This window comes from Triplophysa dalaica, chromosome 10 (genome assembly GCF_015846415.1).
Source record: "Triplophysa dalaica isolate WHDGS20190420 chromosome 10, ASM1584641v1, whole genome shotgun sequence".
Lineage (NCBI taxonomy): Eukaryota > Metazoa > Chordata > Actinopteri > Cypriniformes > Nemacheilidae > Triplophysa > Triplophysa dalaica.
The window spans coordinates 23,126,663-23,152,659 of NC_079551.1; the positions used below are offsets into that span (position 1 = coordinate 23,126,663).

Here is a 25,997-nt window from a genome sequence, read left to right on the forward strand (position 1 = left end):
TCATTTTGAGGTCACCTTCATGGATTAACTGTATCTGCTTTCCATTACCCTTAAAAATTAGCAAATTGAAATAGATCATTGAAAATACGTCCAATGGAAACGTCAATTTCGCAAAAATGGCACTATGCACTTAAGTTTTTTTTTTTTAACCAGGATACAAAATCCCATTACATGATTAAACGGAGACGCATTGGTTCTTCAATATTGTTTTAATCGACATTTAGAAAATACTTTGTAAATCTGTAACGGAAACATGGGCCCGTATTCATGAAAAATCTTAGTGTAAAGAGTTGCTCCTGGTGATAAAATTCTAAGAAAATTCTTAGAAATGTGGGCGTTTCCCCTTAAAATTACAGAAAGATCCTAGTATAGAAAAAAGTAATTTAGAAAGCATCTTACCCTTAAAAGAGGTTTTAAGGTCAAGCATTTTAAGAGTAGCGAGGAGGACTTTTAAGAGACTAAAGAGTTTCATAGCAGAATCAAAAATGGACGAAACACAAAAAGTTGCGATGCATGACAATTTACATATTACTTTTAAGGTTTATCAGATTTTAAAGATTTTTAAAGCGCTATATTAAATCAACTTGAATGACAGAGTAACAGAGTTAATAAGACACAACACATTAGATCGTGCAGGGTTCATGTTTGTGACCGATCCTATTAGAGACACGCTTACAACTCCAAGACAGCGCAGAAATGCCATAGCAACAGAAATAGGAGTAATCGTATTAACATATTTGGCAACTGGAGTAATAAAACTATACAGCAAAGATGATTTGGTTCAGTCACAACAGCCACAATCTGATCACACAATCATTTACAGCAGTTACAGAAACTTACCGTGTCACTGTCCATTTTCTATCAAATACTGTACGCTGATATTAACAGATATATATAGTACATGTGTGTGCAAGTGTATGGTAAATCTGAAAAAGGTTAGCAATACAATTTCAAACTTACGACCCCATACTCAACAGCGGCCTTTTTTCCTTCTTGGCAAACCAACCAATCACAGTCTTTAAAAGACTGTGTCATGCATAGCAATGGGGTAAGCCCCGCCTCCACACTAAGATAAAAGTTTTTGTCTTTTCCTTGCTCAAAGTTTCTCCCAGATTGTTCCTGAATCGCTTTTCAGATACGATTCCTACGTCGAAGTTATTAAGCAAAATTGAAAGCTTTCTTAGAGGATTCATGGAAGCTTTAAGAATACAGACCCTGATGTTCATTCTCTTTCAACAGGTGCAGTGTTGTTGACTTAAAGGGATCATTTGACGAGGCTAAAACAAATATCATTGTTCGCTTTAGATGTAATATAATGTGTATACATGATTTAAGGTTGACAAACGCTGTATTTTCCACATACTGTGCATGTTTGTATCTCCTCTTTGCTCCGCCTCTCTGAAATGCGCTGATATTTTACAAAGCTCTGAAAAGTGAGGTGTGCCCAGGTCAGTAGTGCGTAGTGATTGGTGGAATACTGCACGGAAATGTAACGCCTCTTACCATATTCATGGCTGCGACGGTACAATGAGATTTACAAAGACCGCCCACATTACATGTGTTTAGATTTGGGCGGTCTTAGTCAAATCGTGTTATGAACTGACGTGGTTTTGCCGGGGTGTGGTTACACGAGGCGTTTCAGGCAGGTCTGGGTGATCATTCACTTCTAGATAAAATACATCTTTTGATCCGACACTTACATTTTTGCCATTTTACGTGTCTAATACATGCATGGGCAACTTATAAAAGGAACCAAAGACACAGAAAAACACATATTTCCGGCAAATCACCCCTTTAGTCACATTTGTATGTTGTGGCAAATTTGCTGTAAGAGATAATTCACCCCAAACTTAAAATTCTGTCATTTAATCACCATCAAATCGCCAAACCTCCATACATAATCTTTGTTATGTATAACAAAAAAGAAGATATTTTTAAAACGGTTGAAAACTAAACAGTTCTGGGGCACCATTGACTACCATTGTAGATTGTGTCCGCTATCATAGTATTCAATGGTGCCCTAGAACAATTGGTTAAAAACATTCATCCAAATATCTTCTTGGTGATCAACTATATTTATGCAGCTTTGGAACAATCTAAGGGCTAGTAGATGATGCCAGAATGCTCATCTTTGGATGAACTAACCCTTTAAGTAGCATGAATGATTGTCATTGTTAAATGTGTCTGCTCCAGATGAGTAAAGTCAGTGTTGATGTGAAGGCGGACGCAAGTTCAGCTGTAAATGCTCCCGTGCTCACTGGAAACACTATCACAGGACCCGTGACCATCATCTGCGGCTCAAACACTGCAGGTACAATAAAACACAAATACAACATGATCAATCTCACAGTGTTTTCATTCATCTTTTCTCTCTTCACAGAGCAGCAAAACTCCACAGAGAAGCTCACACAAGAACAAGGTGAATCAACATTAAACATCAGACTCTAACAGCACTTTACATTCTGTCCTGACTCACAGAAAACATCGACTCAGTTAGATACAGTTAAGTGTCGAGTGAATGAAACAGTCCACTTAGAGACTCTTACTTTTAACAATCCAGTTGCGTGTTAAAAGGGATTTGTTGAGTCAGAACAGCACTATTATCATGACTTACTACACATCACTGTGACTTTGGTCCATACGTCTTCAACTATTTTTTTTTGTAAGTCACTAGCCTGTTTAAACTACATCATAAGATTTGTTACTCACAGATGATTGGCTCATTTCACATGATACAGAAGAACTTCAGTGTATTTCAGTAAGAGCTTGTGTTCAACTAGACAGAAATAAAACACTAGACTGAGTCCTGAAGTCTTTTTTTAGTTTGAACTCAGTTTTCTTTATCTGAAATCTTAAATGATCGTGTTATTTTCTCATCTCATAATGAGATATACATACGTGACACAGCTCAAGACAGGTACACTATGCTAAATTAACTTAAAAATATACTGCATTGCGTTTGTGACACTTCTTTCATTTTCAGCTGAATAACTAAAAGTCTTAAGTAGACAATACTCAATGTTTTCAGCAAGAGATTCTGCTTAAGTGAATAAGTCAAAAAATGAGATAACCGGTTGGAATTTATTTAAAGTGATAGTTCACCCAAAAAATTATATTCTGTCATCATTTACTCATCCTCTGATTGTTCTAAACCTGTATACATGTCTTTCTTCTGCAAAACACATCTACTGTATATAAAACATCTGAACTATTAACACAAAACTAACTGAGAAAGAAAGATCCTGAAGACTGGAGACGGGACAGATATATAAACACATCAGATATAAATACTGTATATGACTCATATTTTCTCACTTTTCATTTAGCTTAAATACATTTCATGCCCTATTTATTTAACCCTCCCTAATGTTATGATGTGTTGAACTGTTACATGTGAGATTTGTTTCATTTGGTCTGTAATCCTCCATTAGATGAATTGAAATGTGTGAATAATGATGAACATGCTGATGTGAATAACATTTGTGTTGAATCATTTCTCTTTCTTCGCGTCATTTAAATTAACAGAGACTTTAGGACTGCAAGAGTTTTTGAGAAGTCATAAGATCTACATGAAGGAGAATTCAAAACGTATTTTTGAGGGTATGAAGGAGAATGAAGTCAATCTGAACGAGATTTACACAGATGTGTTCATCACAGAGGGAGATATGAAAGAAGTCAACCGTGAACGTGAGATTCTGAAGATTGATGATGCCTTCAAAAACACAACCAAGACATCACAGGACAAACACATCAAATGCAATGAGATATTTCAGTCACTGAAAGACAAGAAGAAGATTATTCTGACCAAAGGCATCGCTGGAATTGGTAAAACAGTGTCCGTGCAGAAGATCATTCTGGATTGGGCCGAGGGAACAGCCAATCAGGACATAGACGCCATGTTTCTGTTTCCATTCAGCGAGATGAACCAGATTAAAGACAAACACATCAGTTTTCATGAGTTTCTGCTGAAATTTTATCCTGAAATAAAGAAACTGGAGAAAACAACTGTAATAGAGTTAACAGAGAAATATAATGTGGCGTTTATCTTTGATGGATTTGATGAGAGTCGCCTGAATTTGGATTTTAAAAGCAGAAAACTGAGTGTTGAGGAAAGATCATCTGTAGATGAAATGATTATAAATCTGATCAGAGGAGATCTGCTTCCATCATCTTTCATCTGGATCACATCAAGACCAGCAGCAGCCAATCAGATTCCTTCTAAGTTTGTAGGTTTGTTCACTGAGGTGAGAGGATTCACAGACCAGCAGAAAGAGGAATACTTCAGAAAGAGAATCAAAGATAAGAGTCAAGCTGATGAAATGATCAAACACATAAAGAGATCTCGTAGTCTCTACATCATGTGTCACATCCCCGTCTTCTGTTGGATCACAGCTACAGTACTTCATGACATTCTCATCCAGAACAATGAAGAAAACATTGACACGACGCTCACTGAGATGTACATTCACTTTCTGCTTATTCAGATGAACATGAAGAACCAGAAGTATAATGAGAAAGATGAAGAAGACTATATAAAGCTCTTAGAATCCAATAAAACCACCATTCTGAAGTTGGCCAAGCTGGCGTTTGAGCAGATGAAGAAAGAGAACATCATCTTCTATGAGGAAGATCTTAAAGAATGTGATATTGATATGAGTGAAGATTCAGAGTTCTCAGGAATGATCGCTGAGATTTTTAAGAAAGAATCTGTTCTTCACAAGACAAAAGTCTTCAGCTTTATTCATCTGAGCGTTCAAGAGTTTCTGGCCGCGCTGCACGTCTTCATCTGCTACATGACCAACAACATGAAGGACCTTGAGTTTTTCATCACACCTGAACAAGACACAAAGATTTCTCTTCATGACATTCTGAAGAAGGCCATTGATAAAGCCTTGGAGAGTGAGAGAGGACATCTGGATCTGTTTTTACGCTTTCTGATGGGCCTTTCACTGGAGTCTAGTCAGAAGCTTCTCAAAGGTCTGCTCACACGCACTGAAGACACCAGAGACAGCATCACAAAAACAACTCAATACATTCAACAGTTACAGGACCAGAGGATCTCAGATGAAGCTTCAGTGAACCTGTTTTACTGTCTACTGGAGCTGAAGGATCAGTCATTATACCAGAGAATCCAGAAATACTTACATCCAGATGATTCAGATTCAGTCATAAAGCTCTCAGATTCAATGTGTACACTGATGATCTATGTTATGCTCATGTCAGAGAACGTGCTGGATGAGTTCAACATGAACAGATATGATGTACGGGATAAGAAGAGGCTCGTTCCAGCTGTGAGATGTTGTAGAAGAGTGCTGTGAGTTCATTCAGTGTTTTTACAGCCTCTCAAAATAACAATATTCACTCTGTGAAAGTACAGGCTGTGAATGAACACTGGGATATAATCTAGATCAATCTTCTTCTGACAGATTTGTTGGGTGTGGTCTGACTGCTGAGTCCTGTGAAGTTGTGTCTTCAGCTCTTCAGTCCTCTGAGTGTCCTCTGATAGAGCTGGACCTGAGTAACAATGATCTGGAGGATTCAGGAGTGAAGCTGATCTTTGATGCTCTCAATACTCACAACTGTCAACTACACACACTGAGGTCAGACACTTTCACTGAAAATACTAAAAAATAATACATGATTTATTCACTTCAGCTGAAATGACTGTGTATTTACTTTAATATATTGGTGTAAAAGCAACTTATTGTTTGTTTTTAAAAAGTCTTGTTTGACTTCAAGCATCAGTAGTTTATTTTGAGCTTTTTTAAACTTTATCCTCTTCTGGGTTTAAAAATCAAAGATGTAATTTTTTTTTTTTGTGAAATACAAGCATGTTATTTGTGGGAAAAGGTCTTCTTCACAGAGAGTGATAAATACATGACAGATGTGGAAGGCCAACTGGAACTGCAACTTTTTTGCGGTGGTCGGAGCTCATGTGGTTAAGTTCAGCTCAATGTGTGTCGTTCAGAATACAAAGAGCTGAAGGGGCTGTGTCCACCGTATTTACACAGCTATTTTAAAAGCGTGTGTTACTGTGAAAACAATTGAAAAAACACGCCGGCCGCAAGTGTAAACGTCTTAAGGGTGAGAACAGACACAGGGGGATCCATGAACACTGGGATGAGATCACGAGCAGGCGGATGGGAACCCTGTGTTTGGTTGGCCATTAACTTCTTACACATAAAAACTGTCTGTATGTAACAACCGTTTTTTGTGGGGGGGCTTTTAGAAAATGGAGACATGTGACTTGCTCATGAGGGCAGTGGGATTGTGCCACCGTGACCAGAGGACTTTTCATCTCTTCAAATGCAGTAACAGTCATATTTGAAGTATATCAGGTTCACTGGTCTTTTGTCAAAAATAACCTCATGACCTCATGAACCTTTAAAAGCTCATTTCACTCCCCTTGAAATGAAAACTGAAAAGACACAATTTTGTTGAAGGTTTATTTTTGACTTCAGAGGTTTTTCATGTCACATGATCACATCACATTTGGTTGATAATGTGAGTTAGGCTGAGTTCACACATCATTTTAGCTTCAATTCACTCACCGACAGGTTTTGCAAATCACCAGTGCTCGTTTACATGAGTGACAATAACACAGTGTGAATTATCAAAGATGTGATCTGAGAGAATCACTGACACTCATGACACATGTGGATGTGCGTGAACTTTTCAGTGTAAACAGAAGTCTTATTATCACTCTCAGATTCATGTTGATCTAAATGAAGAAGACTTCTGTTTACACTGAAAAGTTCACACACATAATGGTTCACTAACGACTAAGAGAGTTCAGAAGAAGTCAGAGCAGATAATCAAGAACGGCTGGTTCACAATCATCAGTCATAGACTCTCCTCTATCAGCTCAAGAGAAGCAGACAAACATTCTTACCTGAAGTCATCTCTAAAGGATCACAGATCATCTTCTGCTCAGGTGAACTCGTGAATACGTCACACGCAGCATACTCAGAGTCAACATGTAGGCCAGTTTGTGGTAATGTGTTAGGATATTTTTACGATGTGTAAACGATGTGTAAGGGAAGCCACAATATTCACGAGCAAATAAGAAGAAGAACAAGCAGCAGGAGGAAATGGCAAAACTTTAACCAGGACACTTTGTGCAATTGCTGCCATTTCTGTACGGAGGTGTGTGTGGATGTGAAGTAGGAGTGTTGGGATTTTGATGTGAATAACTTTACTCAAGTTGATTTCATGCACAATTTCAGGATGTCAAGGGCTACTTTTATATCTGCCAGCGCGTCTCCAAAGCACTCTCACGGCCAGACACTCGTACTCACCCTCAAGGGCTGGTTATACACGACGCATTCGCTAGTTCACTTGGGTGCGCGCCAAATATGACGTCATCACGGTGTTTGTGAAGTTCGCTTTGGGTGAGCACGAGCTCATTTCGCTTGGCGTTGTGCACAACATTTTTTGTGACTCGAGCGAACAGTTCGCGCGGCGCCGCAGTCAACATGAAAGCTTTGAATAGATTTTGGATGAACAGATACGCCTGTACAGACATCTTTTATCATCAGTGTGTCTGTTTTATTTTATTAGGAATAAAACAATATTTATCAACATTGCTCTTTTGAACTGTTCTTAAATTTTCTCATATTTTATAACATAAAGACATTCAATGAGTTAATCTATGGCAATGTACATCAGTCCCTAACCAACAATATGTAGAAATGTGTCCGCATTATGCACAGAAATGAAAGAGTGAACACAAAGTTTGATGTAAAAATGTATTAAATCATCAAACAATAGTTTGAAATGCATCCATCACGTGCATCTGCTTCACAAGAGCGATGTATTCTACATCTCCATGTTTTGTGCATGCAGTAGGCGAACATTCCATCTCCTTTTTTGCCCTTTTTTTTAAAGAACCAACAACACAAAATCTCATACGTTTCCTTGTCAAGCACAGTGGCGCCTCCAGAAATGTTTCATAGGGGTGGTCAGATGGGGCCACTTAAAATCTTGGGTTGGCACAGCAAAACTATAAACCATAATTTCAGAGTTGTATTCTACTGTTGTAGTAAACCGACCTGTAGAAAACTATCTAAAAGACTTAAGGAAACTTCTACTGATATACTTGTTATATTTAATGTTACTAATGATATAATGTGCATAGACTAATAACAGTACAGTTAACATTTTGAGTTGCACAACAATTCTGTTTTATTTTGCTATTATATTTGCCATAAGGTGTACATTTATTTTAAACAAAACAGTTACTGGGGAGAAGCAGATACTGGCAGATACAATTTCTCATCAGTCATGGTACTTCTCAAGGCAGTTTTGATTAACTTAAGCTTAGAAAAACTGCCCTCACATGATGCAGTGCTCACGGGTAGTGCAACTGCAATTTTGCACAGTTTAAACATTTGGTGGAAGACCTCCTAAAATGGCTCCACTACTTTGCTTCCTCTCAAGAATGCACTTAAGCTGGGGGATCTCATATTGTAGATCATCAGTACTGCAGTTGTATTGTGAGGCATATGGAAACCCTACATCTTTCTCACAAAATATGGCACTGCATGGATTCAAAGCCTGTCTCCCTTTCATTATCACACAATTTTCATTAGAAAATCTTCTCTTCACCTCAGAGAGAAGCACATCAATAACTGGAATGAATGAACCTGTCCGAAAGGACTCTTTCTCTGTGTTCTCTTGTCTTTGAACTATTGGAGTGAACCAAGTAATGCCCTTCAAGCAAAGAGCTTGGTCTGACCTGACGGCCTGAAGGTGTGGCACTGATGTTGCATTGCTCAGTAAGAGTTAAAGTATTGTCCCAGATGTCATTAAAGAGAGAGCCCTCTCTGTAACTCTCCAATGTGTCAACAAGAGAGTCAACAAGTGTGACTGCTGTGCCCAAATCAAGTTGTGGGGACTGTAAAATATCTGACAGATATTTTATCTCACCAAGAAACTGGTGAATGTTACAAGGAGGCTAACAAACTTGAGATTTATTTGGGCTTATAAACCTCTTGCCTCTAGAGCTCTGTCACCAATTTGCTCTTCTGATATTTCTTTTAGTAGACGTATGATGGCTGACAGTCTGTCTCTCACTGTCTTGCAACCATTATACCTACATGCCAACCGTGTCTCTATCAGTCTTTGTAACTCTCTTGGGGCCCCCTGAAACATCTCTGTACCTCAAGCCATCTTTGTTGCACATATGACCCTGACACAAAAATATAAAGTTTCTGCAAAAGAGAAGAGAAGCAATTAGCTTCAGGGATGCATTTCACACTGTCAACTAATACTAAATTTAAACAATGAGCATTGCAGTGCACATAAAAGCTAATGTGGCTTCTGATTTTATGCGTGCTTGCACACTGAGGCTCCGTCATATGCTTGCCCTACAAGGTGGTTTTTTTAGTCAAGACCATGCTTCTGCAAAATTTGAATTATTTTCTGTGAATGTGCTGCAGCATCAAGGCGCTGTGCTGCCTCAAAGTCAAGGAAGCTCTCACATACTGACCCATTGTAATAGTATCTTATTACAAAGGATCTCTGTTATGTTTTGCTTAGGTCTTTAGTCTCATCAACCAAAATATTGAAAGCCTCACTTTGGGAAACTTCACTAGTTACTGAAGTGCGGACCATTTCAGCTAGACAATCAATTATTTCATTTTGTGTGTCATGCCCAAACTGTTGCATTTCTTTGACTTGTCATTTTTCTTTTGACTGTGGGATTGTGTTTGGCTAGCAGTTCCATAATAGTGAGAAAGTTTCCTTTATTCTCACCTTCTGATTCTTTATGTGCTCTCTGTGCTATGTTCTGCGTAGCTGTGAGAAGCAGGGTTACTCCAACAACTTTAATGTACTCTCTATTTTCCTTCACTAATTTATTGTATTCCGCATTTAAAGAGGCTGAGAGAGAGGATGTGCTTGCACTGGATTTTTCATACTCCATCCATCCATCCATCCATCTTGTTCCACTTATCCGGGGCCGGGTAGCGGGGGCAGCAGTCTAAGCAGGGATCCCCAGACTTCCCTCTCCCCGGACACTTCCTCCAGCTCTTCCGGGGGGACACCGAGGCGTTCACAGGCCAGCGGGGAGACATAGTCCCTCCAGCGTGTCCTAGGTCTTCCCCGGGGTCTTCTCCCGGTGGGACATGCCCGGAACACCTTCCCAGGAAGGCGTCCAGGGGGCATCCGGAAAAGATACCCGAACCACCTCAGCTGGCCCCTCTCGATGTGGAGGAGCAGCAGATCTACTCTGAGCTCCTCCCGAGTTACCGAGCTTCTCACCCTATCTCTAAGGGATCACCCAGTCACCCTGCGGAGAAAGCTCATTTTGGCCGCCTGTATCCGGGATCTTGTCCTTTCGGTCATGACCCAGAGCTCATGACCATAGGTGAGAGTAGGAAACGTAGATTGACCGGTAAATCGAGAGCTTCGCCTTGCGGCTCAGCTCCTTCTTCACCACGACAGACCGGTACAGCGACTGCATTACTGCAGAAGCTGCACCGATCCGTCTGTCAATCTCCCGTTCCATCCTTCCCTCACTCGTGAAACAAGACCCCCAGATACTTGAACTCCTCCACTTGAGGCAGGAACTCTCCACCTACCTGCAGTGAACAAGCCACCCTTTTCCGACTGAGAACCATGGCCTCAGATTTGGAGGTGCTGATTCTCATCCTAGCCGCTTAACACTCGGCTGCAAACCGTCTCAGTGCATGTTGAAGGTCCTGGTCTGATGGGGCCAGCACGACGACATCATCCGCAAAGAGCAGAGATGAAATCGTGTGGTCCCCAAACCCGACGCCCTCTGGCCCCTGGCTCCGCCTAGAAATTCTATCCATAAAAATTATGAACAGAACCGGCGACAAAGGGCAGCCCTGCCGGAGTCCAACATGCACCGGGAACAAGCCTGACTTACTGCCGGCAATGAGAACCAAGCTCCTGCTCCGGTTGTACAGGGATCGGATAGCCCCTAGCAGAGGGTCCCGAATCCCATACTCCCGGAGCACCCTCCACATGATCCCGCGAGGGACACAGGTGAATGCCTTCTCCAAATCCACAAAACACATGTGGATTGGTTGGTCAAACTCCCATGAACCCTCCAGCACCCTGGAGAGGGTATAGAGCTGGTCCAGTGTTCCACGACCGGGACGGAAACCACACTGTTCCTCCTGAATCCGAGGTTCTACCATCTGCCGGATTCTCCTCTCCAGGACCCTGGCATAGACTTTCCCGGGGAGGCTGAGAAGTGTGATCCCCCGATAGTTGGAGCACACCCTCCGGTCCCCCTTCTTAAAAAGAGGGACCACCACCCCAGTCTGCCAGTCCAAGGGCACTGTCCCCGACCGCCACGCGATGCTGCAGAGGCGTGTCAGCCAAGACAGCCCCACAACATCCAGAGACTTGAGGTACTCAGGGGGGATCTCATCACCCCTGGTGCCTTGCCACCGAGGAGTTTCTTGACCACCTCAGTGACTTCAGCCCGGGTGATGGGCGAGTCCGCCTCCGAGCCCTCGGCCTCTGCTTCCTCAATGGAAGACGTGGCGGCGGGATTGAGGAGATCCTCGAAGTATTTCTTTCACTGCCCGATGATATCCCCGGTCGAGGTCAACAGCTGCCCCCCTCCACTGTAAACAGCGTTGGTAGGGCACTGCTTCCCCCTCCTGAGCCGTCGAACGGTTTGCCAGAATTTCTTCGAGGCCGACCGATAGTCTTTCTCCATGGCCTCACCGAACTCCTCCCAGGCCCGAGTTTTTGCCTCCCCAACCACCCGGGCTGCAGTCCGCTTGGCCTGTCAGTACCTGTCAGCTGCCTCGGGAGTCCCACAAGCCAGCCAGGCCCGATAGGACTCCTTCTTCAGCTTGACGGCATCCCTTACTTCCGGTGTCCACCACCGGGTTCGGGGATTGCCGCCTCGACAGGCACCGGAAACCTTACGGCCACAGCTCCGAGTGGCTGCGTTGACAATGGAGGTGGAGAACATCGTCCACTCGGACTCAATATCTCCAGACTGCCTTGGGATCTGGTCGAAGCTCTGCCGGAGGTGGAAGTTGAAGATATCTCTGACAGGCTATTCGGCCAAACGTTCCCAACAGACCCTCACAGTACATTTGGGTCTGCCGAGTCTGTCCAGTTTTTCATACTCTACCCATGCTAACATTGCATTAGTACCTGCTTCAGATTTGGCATGACCTTAAAGTCCCCCATCCATGAAGGTTGCCTTTTTCCAATGTTTGAACCCGTCTTCTGATGTAAATACCGAATCACCTGAGGAGGGGAGACTGAAGTAGCGGCAGGCATAACAGTAGGCAGAGTCTTTACTCTGAGAGTATTCCAGCCATTGATGTGTGTTGTACCAGTCTTTAGAGAAGCATCGTCTTCTGTCCCCTTTATAGGTACGAGGGAAGATTTTCAGATGTGGCTGCTTGGGCTGCTCTGCTCTTGACTGGGAGATATCTTTAATGAAACAAGATCAGTTATTCTTATATTAAAATAATAATGATAATAATAACAATAATAATAAAAAGCCCCTCTTGTAATTATCAATCATAGCTGTAATAATGGCCTATAGGCATTTCCATTCAGACTAATAAAACTCAACTACTAACAAACATGGTAACACTTTAGAATACGGTATCTTACTTATTGTATAACTAATAAGGAATTATTGAAGAACTAATGGGTAATTCTGCATTAACTACTTCTTCACTACGCTTAACTACTAAGGAAGATGTATTAACTAATCAGTATGTAATACAATTGTATTATTATGTTAAGTAACATTTAGTTTTTCAATAAAAAATGAATTCTGCCATAACTCCTGAAGAACTACTACTAATTATCTACTCATTAAGGTTCAAGAAAAATAAACTAAGTAACTACTAATGAACAGTCATACAAATCTAACCTCATATTAGTTTTTATATTTTATATACAGCACTGTGTGTGTTTGTTTTTCTCAGCATAAATGCCATTTAGTAAATTCATGTATTATAAAATTATATTACATACTGATTAGTGTATGCACTAGGGATCCACTGGGACGGTTTGCAGCCGAGTGTGAAGCGGCTGGGTTGAGAATCAGCACCTCCAAATCTGAGGCCTTGGTTCTTAGTCGGAAAAGGGTGGCTTGCTCACTTCAGGTAGGTGGAGAGTTCCTGCCTCAAGTGGAGGAGTTCAAGTATCTGGGGGTCTTGTTCACGAGTGAGGGAAGGATGGAACGGGAGATTGACAGACGGATCGGGGCAGCTTCTGCAGTAATGCAGTCGCTGTACCAGTCTGTCGTGGTGAAGAAGGAGCTGAGCAGCAAGGCGAAGCTCTCGATTTACCGGTCAATCTACGTTCCTACTCTCACCTATGGTCATGACCTGTGGGTCATGACCGAAAGGACAAGATTGCGGATACAGGCGGCCGAAAAGAGCTTTCTCCGCAGGGTGGCCGGGCGATCCCTTAGAGATAGGGTGAGAAGCTCGGTCACTCGGGAGGAGCGCAGAGTAGATCCGCTGCTCCTCCACATTGAGAGGGGCCAGCTGAGGTGGCTCGGGCATCTTTTCCGGATGCCCTCTGGACGCCTCCCCTGGAAGGTGTTCCGGGCATGTCCCACCGGGAGAAGACCCCGGGGAAGACCTAGGACATGCTGGAGGGACTATGTCTCCCGGCTGGCCTGGGAACGCCTCGGTGTCCCCCCGGAAGAGCTGGAGGAAGCGTCTAGGGAGAGGGAAGTCTGGGCATCCCTGCTTAGACTGCTTCCCCCACGACCCGGCCCCGGATAAGGGGAAGAAGATGGATAGATGGATGGATGGATACTGATTAGTTAACACGTCTTCCTTAGTAGTTAGTGACTTAAGTTTTAATAAATAATTACTTATTCAATAATTGCTTATTAGTTATGCAGTAAGTAAGATACAGTATTCTAAAGTGTTACCATAAACATGAATCAAAAAGCTTTCAGTGATTATGTCATGATTTGTAATTTAATGGGAACACACTAAACAAAACATACATTTCTCCAGATGATGCTACTATCTAGGCTAGCCATCAATTTCATTATTAGGGCCACGTGATCGTTACTTCACCTGTTGGTCCAGGAACACGTCTAACACCTGCTTTTGACGTGTCCTGCCACACTTCTGTGACCAATGGAGCTGACTGTCCCTGGGCTGCTGCTGTCTGTTTTTCCTCGTCATTGTGTTCTGCTGGCTGTGTATCTTTGTCATGCTGCTCCGTCTGTTCCTTTCCTCCATCCTCCTCCTGCTCACTATTACTAAGCCTCAGTTGCTCCCCAGCCATCTCTTTCACTCCTCCTTCTGTACTTTTCTTCTTAAAATAAGAAGAGATGTCTGTGGACTTTCTCTTCATTGCCTGAAATTTGACATAACATATACATGCACCAGCTAACGGCGTTAGCTAGGTAACTCTTGTCAAAACGTGTCAAAGACACGTCAAAAAGCTGATGTAACAGTATACTGTAACTATTTGACATTTAAAAAGCACGTCACGACACATAATTCCCCGTCTTCTTTCACTAAACAATATTTTTGACTTATTTACTCACCGGTAGTCTTCTTGGTCTTCTTTCTTAACTTCTGAAATTGTTGACTGACGGGCACGCGCTGAGCTGTTTCTGCGCAACTGCGGCATTGACGGAGGGGCGGGGGAAGGGCGGACTACTGTGTGCGATCGAACGTCTAGAGCGACTTGCCTGCCTGGCCATGCATTAGGGATGAAATGCATAGCTGATGCTAGTAAAATGTATACTGGCCAGTGGAGTGGCCAGGAGTCGGCCACCCCCTGGTGAAGCTACTGGTCAAGCAGCTGCTCGCAAGACGCCATTCTGAATTATCTGACGTAATTCCGGTAAAATTCCTACTTTACTTCTACTTCCTGCGGATTTACAGAAAAAAATTGTTTGTCTGCCCCCTGTCGTTTCAAAGAATATCTCAACGGCAAACGCATCAAGTATAAACGTCTCGTCCGTTTGGAGATTTGATCGTGCGTTCAGCGGAGGCTCTTGAAGCGGAGCCAGACTCGTGTATAAACATGCCTTTATGATGATCATATCTAACACTTCACTGACCCTCCACTGACTAAACACACTGCTCTCCTCCATGTTGTTATGATTAAACACATGACACAGTAGGTCACACAAGCCCAGAATTATGACTCTGGTCGATGTAGAATGAATACTGATATAACCGTTCAGAATGAGGTCACATTGCAGAACATCAGACCTGTATCTGATTAAGGACCACATATGTCTCAGATCAGATTTAAAAAGATCTGATTCCATGTGGTTTGTCCTGTTCACACTGACATGCAGTCAACATATCTGGGTCACATATGAGCAAAAAAATGTGATTTTGGTGGCAGTGTGAACGTAGTCTATATGACAAATATGTGACTCAGTTTGTGAAAACCCAGCTGAAATAATTTTTTGTGATTTACTGATTTCAACGTTGATTCTTGTTATCTGTGAATTAGATTTTGAGCCTTTAGTCTGGTTTTCACAGACTGGATCACATATGAAAACGTAAGAGCCGGTGGTCCAGTGAACTGTGTGCAGACATGTTGAACAGCGGCACTTTGATCGACCAGAGTTTGAGTCCTGTCTCATGGTCCTGTTCCTCCGTCTCTCATCCCATAACGTCCTGTTTTTCTAAACTGTCCTTTCAAAATAAAAGCTGAAAAAGGCAGAACATTTTGATTCACCTCAACACATTAAAGACTGCAAATTTATTTAACACTAGTTTTGTTTTAAGTTTGTTCAAAGTTATTAATGTAAATTTTGTAACAGTCAGTTTTATACGTTTGTCTTCAATTATATTTGTTTTGGTTGAGGATGATTTGTCTTGAGTTACAGTAACACACATTCTTCACAAGGGAGTGAATGATGAGAGTTAAACTCAGTCTGTGAGCACAGGACCGTGATGAATTCTCACACAATTATCTCTGTTCTCTCAACTGTTCAACACTCACTCACACAATTCTCTCTGTTCTCACAACTGCTCAACACTCACTCACACAATTTTCTCTGTTCTCACAACTGCTCAACACCCTCTCACACAATTCTCTCTGTTCTCACAACTGCTCAACACTCACTCACACAATTCTCTCTGTTCTCTCAACTGGTCAACACTCACTCACACAATTCTCTCTGTTCTCACAACTGCTCAACACCCTCTCACACAATTCTCTCTGTTCTCTCAACTGCTCAACACTCACTCACACAATTATTTCTGTTCTCTCAACTGCTCAACACTCACTCACACAATTCTCTCTGTTCTCACAACTGCTCAACACTCACTCACACAATTCTCTCTGTTCTCACAACTGCTCAACACCCTCTCACACAATTCTCTCTGTTCTCACAACTGCTCAACACTCACTCACACAATTCTCTCTGTTCTCACAACTGCTCAACACTCACTCACACAATTCTCTCTGTTCTCACAACTGCTCAACACTCACTCACACAATTATCTCTGTTCTCACAACTGCTCAACACTCACTCACACAATTCTCTATGTTCTCTCAACTGCTTAACACTCACTCACACAATTCTCTCTGTTCTCACAACTGCTCAACACTCACTCACACAATTCTCTATGTTCTCTCAACTGCTCAACACTCACTCACACAATTCTCTCTGTTCTCTCAAGTGCTCAACACTCACTCACACAATTCTCTCTGTTCTCACAACTGCTCAACACTCACTCACACAATTCTCTATGTTCTCTCAACTGCTCAACACTCACACAATTCTCTCTGTTCTCTCAACTGCTCAACACTCACTCACACAATTCTCTCTGTTCTCTCAAGTGCTCAACACTCAGTCACACAATTCTCTCTCTTCTCTCAACTGCTCAACACTCACTCACACAATTCTCGCTGTTCTCTCAACTGCTCAACACTCACTCACACAATTCTCTCTGTTCTCTCAACTGCTCAACACTCACTCACACAATTCTCTCTGTTCTCACAACTGCTCAACACTCACTCACACAATTCTCTCTGTTCTCTCAACTGCTCAACACTCACTCACACAATTCTCTCTGTTCTCAAAACTGCTCAACACTCACTCACACAATTCTCTCTGTTCTCACAACTGCTCAACACTCACTCACACAATTATCTCTGTTCTCTCAACTGCTCAACACTCACTCGCTAACGGAGTTGACTTCTCAGATTTTGGCGGCAATGGCTGATGTCTCGTCTCCTTTCATTGGTCACTTTTAAAACACACAGTCACACACCGTCTCTGTCGTGTATCTTAATGATCACCTTGCTTTAACTATGTGTTAGAACTTAAGCAAGTGCAATTTTGAGTTCTTACATCTGTCAATGAAATTTATGGGTTATAATATAGTTGAACTTACATTTCATGTATTACCTTTTTAAATTCAAAGGTACTATAATGATATTCAATTAGATTCATTGAGATTTTGTTTATAAAGCTCTTTTCAGAATTGTCATTGTTTTAAAGCAACTTTACCTTTATAATAATTAAAATGATAAAAGTAAAAGATGAGGAAAAATATACATTAGACAGTATATTGTAAGTTTTTCTCTGTTCAATATTCACTAATGGACCTTCACAGAAATAAATACTTTGTTAGATTGTCAGTAAAACCCTTGAGAGAGACCAGACTTAAGCAGGAGAGCCAGTTCTCCTCTGTCATATTAAAACAGCACTGCTGCAACTACAGAGATAATGATGTCAACTGTTATTAACCCACTGAGAAGTGAAAAGAGAAAAAAACTTGTGCGGATAGAAATATTCTGGTAATATATGAGAATAATGTCTCCTGGACTCATTTCATTTGAGCTATCTAATAACATTGGAAGGGTCTACTGCTATAACCAGCTGTGCTGTGATTAAAACAAATAAAGCAAATGCTTTAAATGGCATTTTAGAGAGTAGATCTACATCATATTGTCATTTATAATAACTTCAGATTCATATAATATGTATGTTTATATAATACAATGTTTTATATAATATAATGTTTATATAATATAATGTTGTAGCTGTTTTAACACACATTTTGTATCAATTATGTTCATTAAAACCTTTAACAATACAACAGCATTTATTAATACACATTACCAAACTGTTTCTTTTTAACTTATGTGGATTCATAAAGTCAAGGGCATCAGTAACACTGTAACCCAAGTTTAAAAACGGACAAATAAATGTATGGTGTTATGCCAAATGAGGAATTGTCTGTATAATGATTAAGATACACATCAGAGACTGTGTGTGACTGTGTGTTAAAAGTGACCAATGAAGGAGCAGAGAAATCATCCATTGACCCGCCCCCAAAGTCTCAGAAGTCAACTCTGTGAGGGAGAGAGTGATGTTTGTTTCTTTAGGAACTCAAACAAAACAACAAAGTAAAATCCAATGTTTTTTGTCACTAAATAGAGAATATAGTATGTAGACTATCTGTACACAGAAGCTGTGTTTATATGGACACAAAGGATTGAATTTAATCAGATTGTGCTGAAGGTAGTGTTTACATGAAAGTAAAATGAAGTGATCTGATTGATGTGTGTGTTTTTACATGACAGGCTTCAAATCTGATATAACCTGCTGACATGAGCACACTGCACAAGTGTTCACCTAAATACACACTAAAACAGAAGTTGTGGTTCAATAAGGTTGATCTAAACTGTCACTTTCCCAGGAGTTAGCAGCTGGAATATAAGAATACTACATGAAAAGAAGTGAGTTCTAGACCTTAGAAAGTAAAGCTGTAAAAGAGGTCTTATAGAGTACAGCTGCTCCCACAGAGGTGTTTGTGACCCAGAGAACACCATCAGCTTTAACAGCTCATCTCAGTCTGAAAGAGAGAAACTGAAAAGATTTGAGACTCTTGTCACTGAAAATATCTTTCAGGGTATAATGAGCACAATCACCTCAGGCTTTAAAACACAAGGTTTTATTACTACACGGATCAAGGGAGGAAAACTTTTGGATTTGTGTTTCTCTGCATCTTTAAGAGACAATAAAGCTGATTTATTATAATTAATTGTGAAACAAAAATGTTGAAAAGATTGAAGCATTCAGGAACAAACACAGAAATATTGGAAACAGAGCAAAATCTTGACATCACAAAGAGAGATTTGACATGAGGTATTGACACAAATAATGGGTTGTATTGTTGATGACGGCTTCAGCCAATGACTCCACTGACAGAATGAAAAGCAAAGGCCATAGAGGACGACCTTGACGGGTATCACGATCAAGAGTGAAACATGACCACACTGAAGAGCCAGTGAGAATTTGAGCTATAGAGTGTTTCAACCATTCTGATAAATCTTCTCAATGAGTGTTGAGACTATATCCCAGATGACAGAAATGATTTCAGGGGGATTCCCTCACTGTCTGGACCTTTGTTCTTTGGCATCGAGTCCAGGACCAGTTTCACTTCATCAAGAGACAATTGAACATCTCCTGATAGTGTTCATCAAGTTTAGGAAGATGAAACTGCTGAAGGACAGATAGATGGAAGTGTTCAGAAGAACTTTTAAAGCTCTGATTTATATCTCAGGGTTGGGTGGAGAAAACACTGTCTCTTTTACAACATGTTTGTTTGCTCTAGATTCCATCTGTTTGATCCATCATGCTCATCATTTACTTGACCTCTTACCAATGAAATCATGAGATTGTCTCGTGTGATGTTGAAGGAATTCAGCTCTGTGTTGATGGATCCAACTATAGATATGACTCTTATAGATGCAAAGAGTCCAGTTTCACTAGATCGGTCTAAATCTGTACTCAAATATCAGCTCTGGTGTGAGTGAATAGTTCAAATCAACCACAAGGCAGATACAGAAGAGAAGAACAGCAGCGTGACACCAAGTGATGTGAATAAAATGAAAATAATTCAGTGAATAATCTCAGTTGTGCTTCAATGCTCAGTTTTGCTTCGTCTGACTAGAAACAGATTCAATATGTATTATTATACCACACAAGAAGGAGATTTGAAAACATTGTCTCGTGACGTTATCATGAGCCTTGAGATGGAGAAAGAATACAGCACCCAACATAAGATTCAACAAGATTAAAAAAAGGACAAAATGTGACAAATAATATGAACAAGAGTGAATAATAAAATGATCAAATAAATGAACGATTATAAAGAATTTGTTAAAAGTACGAAATGCATACAACTTAGTAAATATATAATGGAATTAATGATCAATGAAATAAAATAAGAAGCAAATGTATGTTTCTGCTAAGATCTATGGGTGTAAAAGTGTTATCTTCAGCTCAGATTTAAGTGAAGGTCATTTCTCTCTTTGTTTGGCAGAAAGTGTTGACCTTATCTCTTCAGCTCATTTCTGCTGCCGCTCCTAGATTTCTGAGGAAAAGAAGAAAAACACACACATTTCCCTCAAATAAAATATTTTGTTACCTCCCAAAAGGATGGATGATTATTTATCAAGTGAATAAACTCGACTAGAGAAGTACACAGCTGTGATCAAAGTTCTTGACTGTGGAGTAAAGTATCAGATTCATTTAGAAACGAAATAGCGTTGTGTGTTGTTCACAGTAACACAACTATTCTGCTTTTTTAAGAATGATTTTAATCATTGAAATAGTGAGAAAACAGTCATAATATGACAATGAAATCTAATAATCTTTCTTGTTTATTGAACTGTAGAAAATCATTTACTTTTACAATGGGGATGACATTAGGAATCATTGATATTAGGTGTCATTCTACATAGCTTTTGCGTCCTTACAAGGCAAAACAAAAAGACGATGACACTTAACATGCTAATTAATGCAGAAAATCTTCGACTCTAAAAATGTATATTTTCGGAAAAAAATGTGAGTTGTGGTTCATGTCAAACTGCGGCACTGGGCATTCACTGAGGTGAAGAAAAGTAAAGCCACGAACCAATCTAACCAATTGCCATGTCTGTAAAATTTTCTGATTCAGAGATATACGTCTGGCTAAACGGTTACTAGGCTAACCTGTTTGGTTGCAATGGGCTTGGCTTAGCATCTGCCAGTTGATGACGCTCTATGAATGAAACGAACCAACCCCCATGTCTTTAAGATGTTCTGACACAGAGATATAGTTATTGCAAATGGTTGCTACGCTAACCTGTTTGGTTGCTTTGGGCGTGGCTTAGCATCTCCCTTAGCAGCTCTTCCGTATTTGACTCAGGTAAGTACTGTTCATCTTCTTCTTCAGTCACAGAGCAAACCATCAAAATCTGTGCCTCTCTTTCCATCCTCGGTGTCCACTCCTTCAACAGGTTAACATGAAGAATCCGTCCGGCTTTATCTTGTGCAGACATAGCAATCTCATATGTCGTGGAGCTAAGCTTTCTTCTGACCTCATAAGGTCCTTGCCATTTAGCTAGCAAGTTACTTTCTCCAGTGGGCAACATCACCAACACCTTTTGCCCAATCTGCAAATTCCTCGCTCGGGACTTCAGATTATACCAGGTCCGCTGTTGCCCTTTTGCCTTGCCCAAATTCGTCTGTGCTAGGTTAGCCATTTTCTGGAGCACATGCAATACATACGAAACAACATTATGAGGTTCCTTATCCTCAGAATTTCCTTCCCATACCTCTTTGAGCAAAGTTAGCGGCCCCCTGACTTCACGACCATACAGCAGCTCAAAGGGTGAGAACCCAGTGGAGGCCTGAGGAACTTCCCTGTATGCAAATAGGAGATATGGCAGCCAACGATCCCAGTCTTTGCCAGTTTCATCCACAAACTTTCGGAGCATCTGCTTAAGAGTTTGATTAAAGCGTTCAGTAAGTCCATCAGTCTGAGGGTGGTAAGGTGTAGAACGCAGGCTTTTAATTCCCAGCAATCGGTACACTTGTCTCAGTAGAGTTGACATAAAGTTGGTACCTTGGTCGGTCAAAATCTCCTCACAAAACCCGACCCTCGAAAACAACTGAACCAGACACGTTGCTACAGTCTTGGCCTTCACAGTCCTTAGAGGAAACACCTCTGGGTACCTTGTGGCATAATCTGTTATCAGTAACATGAATCGAGTATTGGAACTGCTCTTCTCAAGAGGTCCTACGACATCCATTCCTATTCTCTCAAATGGCGTACCAATAATGGCCAGTGGCTGTAACGGTGCTCTCATAGGTCGCTGCAGTGATACCTTTTGACACTCTGGACAACTTTTGCAGTATCGGGCTACTTCCTTTTCCAGACCAGGCCATTAGAAGTATCTCTTAATCCGAGCAGTGGTCTTGTTCTTCCCAAGGTGGCCAGCCCAAGGAACAGAGTGGCTCAGTCGTAAAACAACTTCCCGAACACACTGAGGGACCACCAGCTGTCTACGTGCACCGATCTGACGATAAAGTATTCCCTTCACCCGCACAAATGTCCCTATGATGTCCTCCATACTTTCTCCTCCAGCATCTTTAGCTCCACTCAAACACCTTGCCAGACTTGCATCCTCCTGTTGCATTTTTACAATTTCTGTTGGCACCCTGAAATCCACAGGAAGTTCGTATGAGACATCTTGTATCTTAGTAGCATTAAATTTGACCTTGTCTCCTTTCTTCTTGTTTCTTGACTTCCTCCGTTTTGACGCCCCAGTCTCAATCTCTTCACCGAAGAATGGTAGACTGCTCAACATAGGCTCATGATCCTCACCTTGGTTTGCTTTTGAACGTGTAACTGCCACATTACATTTTTGTGCTGGAGACAACAGTTCAAACAATGCAGGTATATCTCTTCCCAAAATCACAGGATATGGTAGGTTCTCACCAACTCCCACCTTCAATACATACATCTGACCCTTTACCTTCAAGTATATCCAGGCGGTCTGAAGCATCCTTTCATCTCCATGCACACATCGAACAAGCAAGTGACTGGCTGAATCGATCGAAGAGGATGATAAATAATAAATAAACCTCTTATCCATTAGAGTTTGATCACTGCCGGTATCAATAAGAGCAGTCAGCATTCTCTGCCCGTTCTCCACCATCGTCGTTCTCTGACGTTGTGTCTCTGCAGGAACTGTAAGCACTCTTGGGACAAGACATATATGCGAAGACTGGACAGGATTCTTGGGACAGTTTGGCTTAATATGACCTTCTTGCACACAAGTGACATTTCATCGGCCATCTACAAGTCATACCTGGCCCACCTGGCCATCTCCTGGGATGGTTCTTTCCTTGTTCTTCTACTTTCGGCCGACTCTGCCCTAAGTCACCAGATCGTTGCGCAACTCCTTGCCTATACCTCCAGCATATGTTCTTTCCCCTTGCTGCTACAAACACGTCAAACCAGGTAGCTGCTTCTGCCACTGATTCAGGGTCTCGTTCTCGAATCCATATCTGAAGCTCAGGAGACAGCATTCAGAGGTACTGCTCGAGTACCATGATTTCACTCATCTCTTCTACAGTCTTCCCTTTCGGTTGTGTCCATTTTGAAAACAGCTCCTTCAGTCGGCTATATAGCTCCTTTGGACTCTCTTCAGGATGCACAGTCACAGAGCGAAACCTCTGACGATAGGTCTCAACATTTATGTCAAACCTCTTTAAAATTGCAGCTTTCACCTTCTCGTAATCCGTAGATTCATCCACGTCCATATTCACGTAAGCCGCTCGAGCCTTTCTAGCCAACAATGGTATCAAATGCCAGATCCAATCTGTTTTGTTCCATCTGCAGGCAAATGCAATCCACTCGAATGTGACTAGAAAGTGCTCCACGTCATCGTTTTCTCCAAGTTTCTCCATTTTAGGCATTTGTGTAACGGGTAGACTCACACGGTCCACCGCCTGCACAGTACCCCCTTGAATCACTGGCATTCCATCTCTGCCTGGGGAATTGGCTTTCGACCATCCAGAATCTTCCGGAGTTCCTCCACCGTGCAAATCAGGGTCGAGAGTCGTAGGTATGGGAGTTGTACATGCTTGGACCTCCATCTGCAATAGACCAAACTAGTGCTGGAGAGCCCTGAAACGTCGTTCTTGTTCCACTTGCTCTCTTTGTCTTTCAGCTTCCCGGACGTCCATCCTAGCCATGTGAGCTCGGAACAAACTCGCCAGATCCTCCCCTGCAACATCTCTTTTTCCAGCCGCTGCTCCTTCCTCAACTTCATCCTCCATGTTCAACTCCTCTTCACCCCTTTCTTCCTCCTGTGGTACAGAGAGGCCTCGCTTCTTTACAGCTCGACTCATTGCAAGCACCAGAAGAAATAAAACAGCCACGAGGGGCAAAATAACACCTCCAAACTAACAAAACCGGCTTGCACCTTGAATAACCAGATTTAAGGATCCCACCGCTGCCACCATCTGTGAGGGACCGACCGGTCAAGGTAAACAACTCACGAGTCCCACTTGTTCATTTTTCGGGATCTTACTCAGTTTCTCTAGGTAACAAGCCTGGTGCATCTTAAAGGAAACTCAGAGAACAAATTTCAGCAGACAATGGAGACTTTAATCAAGCATTTCCACAGATCACCTTATCACATCTGTGCCTGCTAATCAATCTCTCAAACAATCTTTCCACCACTCTTAAAAAGGGAATGGATGAGCTCATCACCACAAGGAAAGGGGGAAATAATAAATTCCAAATATAACAAATAACATCACACTTTAAGACAAACATTATACAACAAGCACATCTATAATAATGACAAATAATCTAAAATGAGGGGGGATCACGTGACCCTTCGACGGTGATGCAGGCTTAGTTTTTCGCTCCGCTCACTTCGCCAAATTTCTTGCGATCCTGTCAGTGTACTTTGAACCACTCTACATTGGGCCCATCATGAATGCTAAGGCAGACAAAGGAGATCGGAAAAGGGAGATTGAGCACTCGCCAATGAAGAAAAAATTCAGAGATTCCGCCATCTCCAGTGAGGACCTGGACAGTGCTATTGCTAACCGCATGGAACTAGCATTTAAAGAACACCAAAGCACTTTGAATTCGGTTGTGAACTCGGCAGTAAGAGATGCGATGGACGCCGTGCTGATTCCAGCATTGCGCGAACTGCGCGAGGACATACTAGCGACCAATAAGTCTGTTAAAGAGCTGAGAGAGGAGTTTGAGGCCATAGTTACCAAAACGAAGCAGACACGTGACCGTGTTGATTCTGTTCAGGCAGCGGCGTGGGAAGATACGAGAACAGTCACGGGCTTAAAGGATCAGCTGGAGCGACTCACCGAGAAGATGACAGATATGGAGGATAGGTGCAGGCGGAACAACGTGAGACTGGTGGGACTCCCAGAAGGGATGGAGGGTCCAGATGCAGCTAGTTTCCTCCGAGTTAATCTTTCCAAGTGGATTCCTTCCTTGAGGGGCCGTGACATTGAGATTGATCGGGCGCATCGCGTGTATGATGGAGGGAGGGGCTCCGACCGGCCGCGCACTCTCATCTTCCGTGTGCTGAGATGGCATGACAGATCAGATATCCTGAAAGGTGCTCGGCAGGCGTATCCGGTGAAGTGCGAACGGAACAATGTCACACTGATGTTTTTTCCTGACTTTAGTCCGGCTACAGTGATCAGGAGAAAGGCATTCGGTCCAGTTCTGAAGAAGATGACAGCACTTGGTCTTCAGCCCTTCCTCATTTATCCAGCGGTGATTAAGCTACGTCAAAATGGAGAACAGAGAAGCTTCGATTCCCCTCAGAAAGCGGAGGATTTTATCAGTTCCATGTCTCGGCAGAAGTCGTACGCCGCCGCTCTTCGGGGGGGGGGAGCAGCGGCCGCTGTTTCTCCAGCTCGACGGGAGGGGCGTGACGGCCGGGATGGACCTGGCCCTAGCTGCCCAGAAGGGGATGATAGCAGGATGAGCACGGAAGCTTGTTAAGCTTATTGTTTGCGTTTTCTTCTCTTATACTGGGATATTGTCCTTATTTATCCGGTACGACGATCTCTTTGCTGGTAAGACTGACACTCCACTTGTCTGCTTTGGAGGGGACTAATGGAGAGTAGGTTTAATTACAGTGTATGTATGTATATATATATATATATATATATATGTATATATATATATATATATGTGTATATGTGTATTTTT

General features: G+C 41.9%; 1 protein-coding gene across 1 annotated transcript in view; it reads left to right on the forward strand.

Moving 5' to 3' along the window:
• The first annotated feature begins 2,193 nt into the window (after positions 1-2,193).
• Positions 2,194-25,997, forward strand: part of LOC130430699 (NACHT, LRR and PYD domains-containing protein 3-like) — a 33,066-nt gene continuing 9,262 nt past the window's right edge. The window contains exons 1-4 of the mRNA XM_056759840.1: positions 2,194-2,311; positions 2,381-2,419; positions 3,526-5,314; positions 5,427-5,600. Coding sequence (XP_056615818.1) covers positions 2,194-2,311; positions 2,381-2,419; positions 3,526-5,314; positions 5,427-5,600 — 2,120 coding nt within the window. The remainder of the gene's footprint in view (positions 2,312-2,380; positions 2,420-3,525; positions 5,315-5,426; positions 5,601-25,997) is intronic.